Source organism: Haplochromis burtoni, unplaced genomic scaffold, assembly GCF_018398535.1.
Source record: "Haplochromis burtoni strain Fernald_Lab_line unplaced genomic scaffold, NCSU_Asbu1 Contig_105, whole genome shotgun sequence".
Classification (NCBI taxonomy): Eukaryota; Metazoa; Chordata; class Actinopteri; order Cichliformes; family Cichlidae; genus Haplochromis; species Haplochromis burtoni.
In genome coordinates, this window is record NW_024582466.1 from 79,210 (window position 1) to 80,454 (window position 1,245).

Below are 1,245 nucleotides of genomic sequence, written 5' to 3' on the forward strand. Positions count from 1 at the left end.
CCCCAAAATGAGTTTAACGTCACACGTAAAGAGCAGCCATCACTAAGGTTATGACCTAGGCACATAGTGCAGGCCGGTTGAGGATCGGGCTCATGTTAAGGGTCATGGCTCAATAATGAAGTCCTCACCCAGCAGTGGAGGCAGCCAGTTCACATTGGCTTCACAGTGCGAGTCTAGGAAGGTGAGGACTTCTCCTTTAGCAGCAGCTGCTCCAAGCAGGCGAGTCCGGATCAGACCCTCCCTCTTCTTGGTCCTCAGGATGCGAACCTTTGGCAGCCGTACCATGTACTCCTCTAGTGCCACCTTAAGGTGTTCTGAAGAGACAACATGAGAGAGAGCATAATTTAAAGAGTGGGAAAAAAATGCCATAATGGTATAGAGAGGATCAATATCATACCTTGTTAATGCGTGCAGGTAAATACGGATCTACTGCCATGAACTGCTTCAGAAAACTGTCCACAAATAGGAAACCCTCACAACAAAAATGCTCTTCAAAAAACATGAAAAGAAAACTAACCCATTAGCTGTCACCATCAAACACGACATCTGCTGCTGCCACATGCTCCACACTGAAATGTCCCCCTTAAGGCCTCTACATCATAACGTACTTTCACCCATACAGAGAAAAACTTTATATTACTTACTTTTCTACACTCACTGACTTTTTTTTTTCCTTTTTTTATATCTGCAGTCATTAGACAGAATGTTACCCTCAAGAGGAAGAAACCAACTGCGAGGAATGAAAAAGGAATTAAATCAGCCCCTCTAATGTGCGGTCATAAAGCCTTTTGGCAAGAAATAATAAAAAAACAAAAACAAAAACAATAAAACAAAAACAAAAACAAAAACAGTGCTGCTGCCAAAATTGTGATGATGTTCATTCTACCCAAAACTCATAATGTCCCATTATGGACCCTTTTCCCAACAACAATCCCTTCACTGAGTAAATTACACGATCAAAGAGTTTTATTAAAGTTCATGTCTGAGCCACTGGTCCTATGCATGGCAGCTGTGCCATTTTCCCGTGTTTCTCTAGCAGCAGTGACAGTAAATCTCAACTCAGAGTGAGGTGTCAGTCAAATGGTCAGTTCCATCGCCTAAAATGGCAAATACACTGGAACAGGGTGGATGGTGTGTGTGTGTGTGTGTGTGTGTGTGTGTGTGTGTGTGTGTGTGTGTGTGTGTGTGTGTGTGTGTGTGTGTGTGTGTGTGTGGCGGTCGTGAAAAGGTATAGACTGGATCCCA

General features: G+C 43.3%; 1 protein-coding gene across 1 annotated transcript in view; it reads right to left on the reverse strand.

Moving 5' to 3' along the window:
• LOC102305690 (polypeptide N-acetylgalactosaminyltransferase 10) overlaps positions 1–1,245 on the reverse strand; it is a 114,359-nt gene that overhangs the window by 41,180 nt on the left and 71,934 nt on the right. Inside the window, exon 5 of the mRNA XM_005927870.3 lies at positions 129–314. Coding sequence (XP_005927932.1) covers positions 129–314 — 186 coding nt within the window. The remainder of the gene's footprint in view (positions 1–128; positions 315–1,245) is intronic.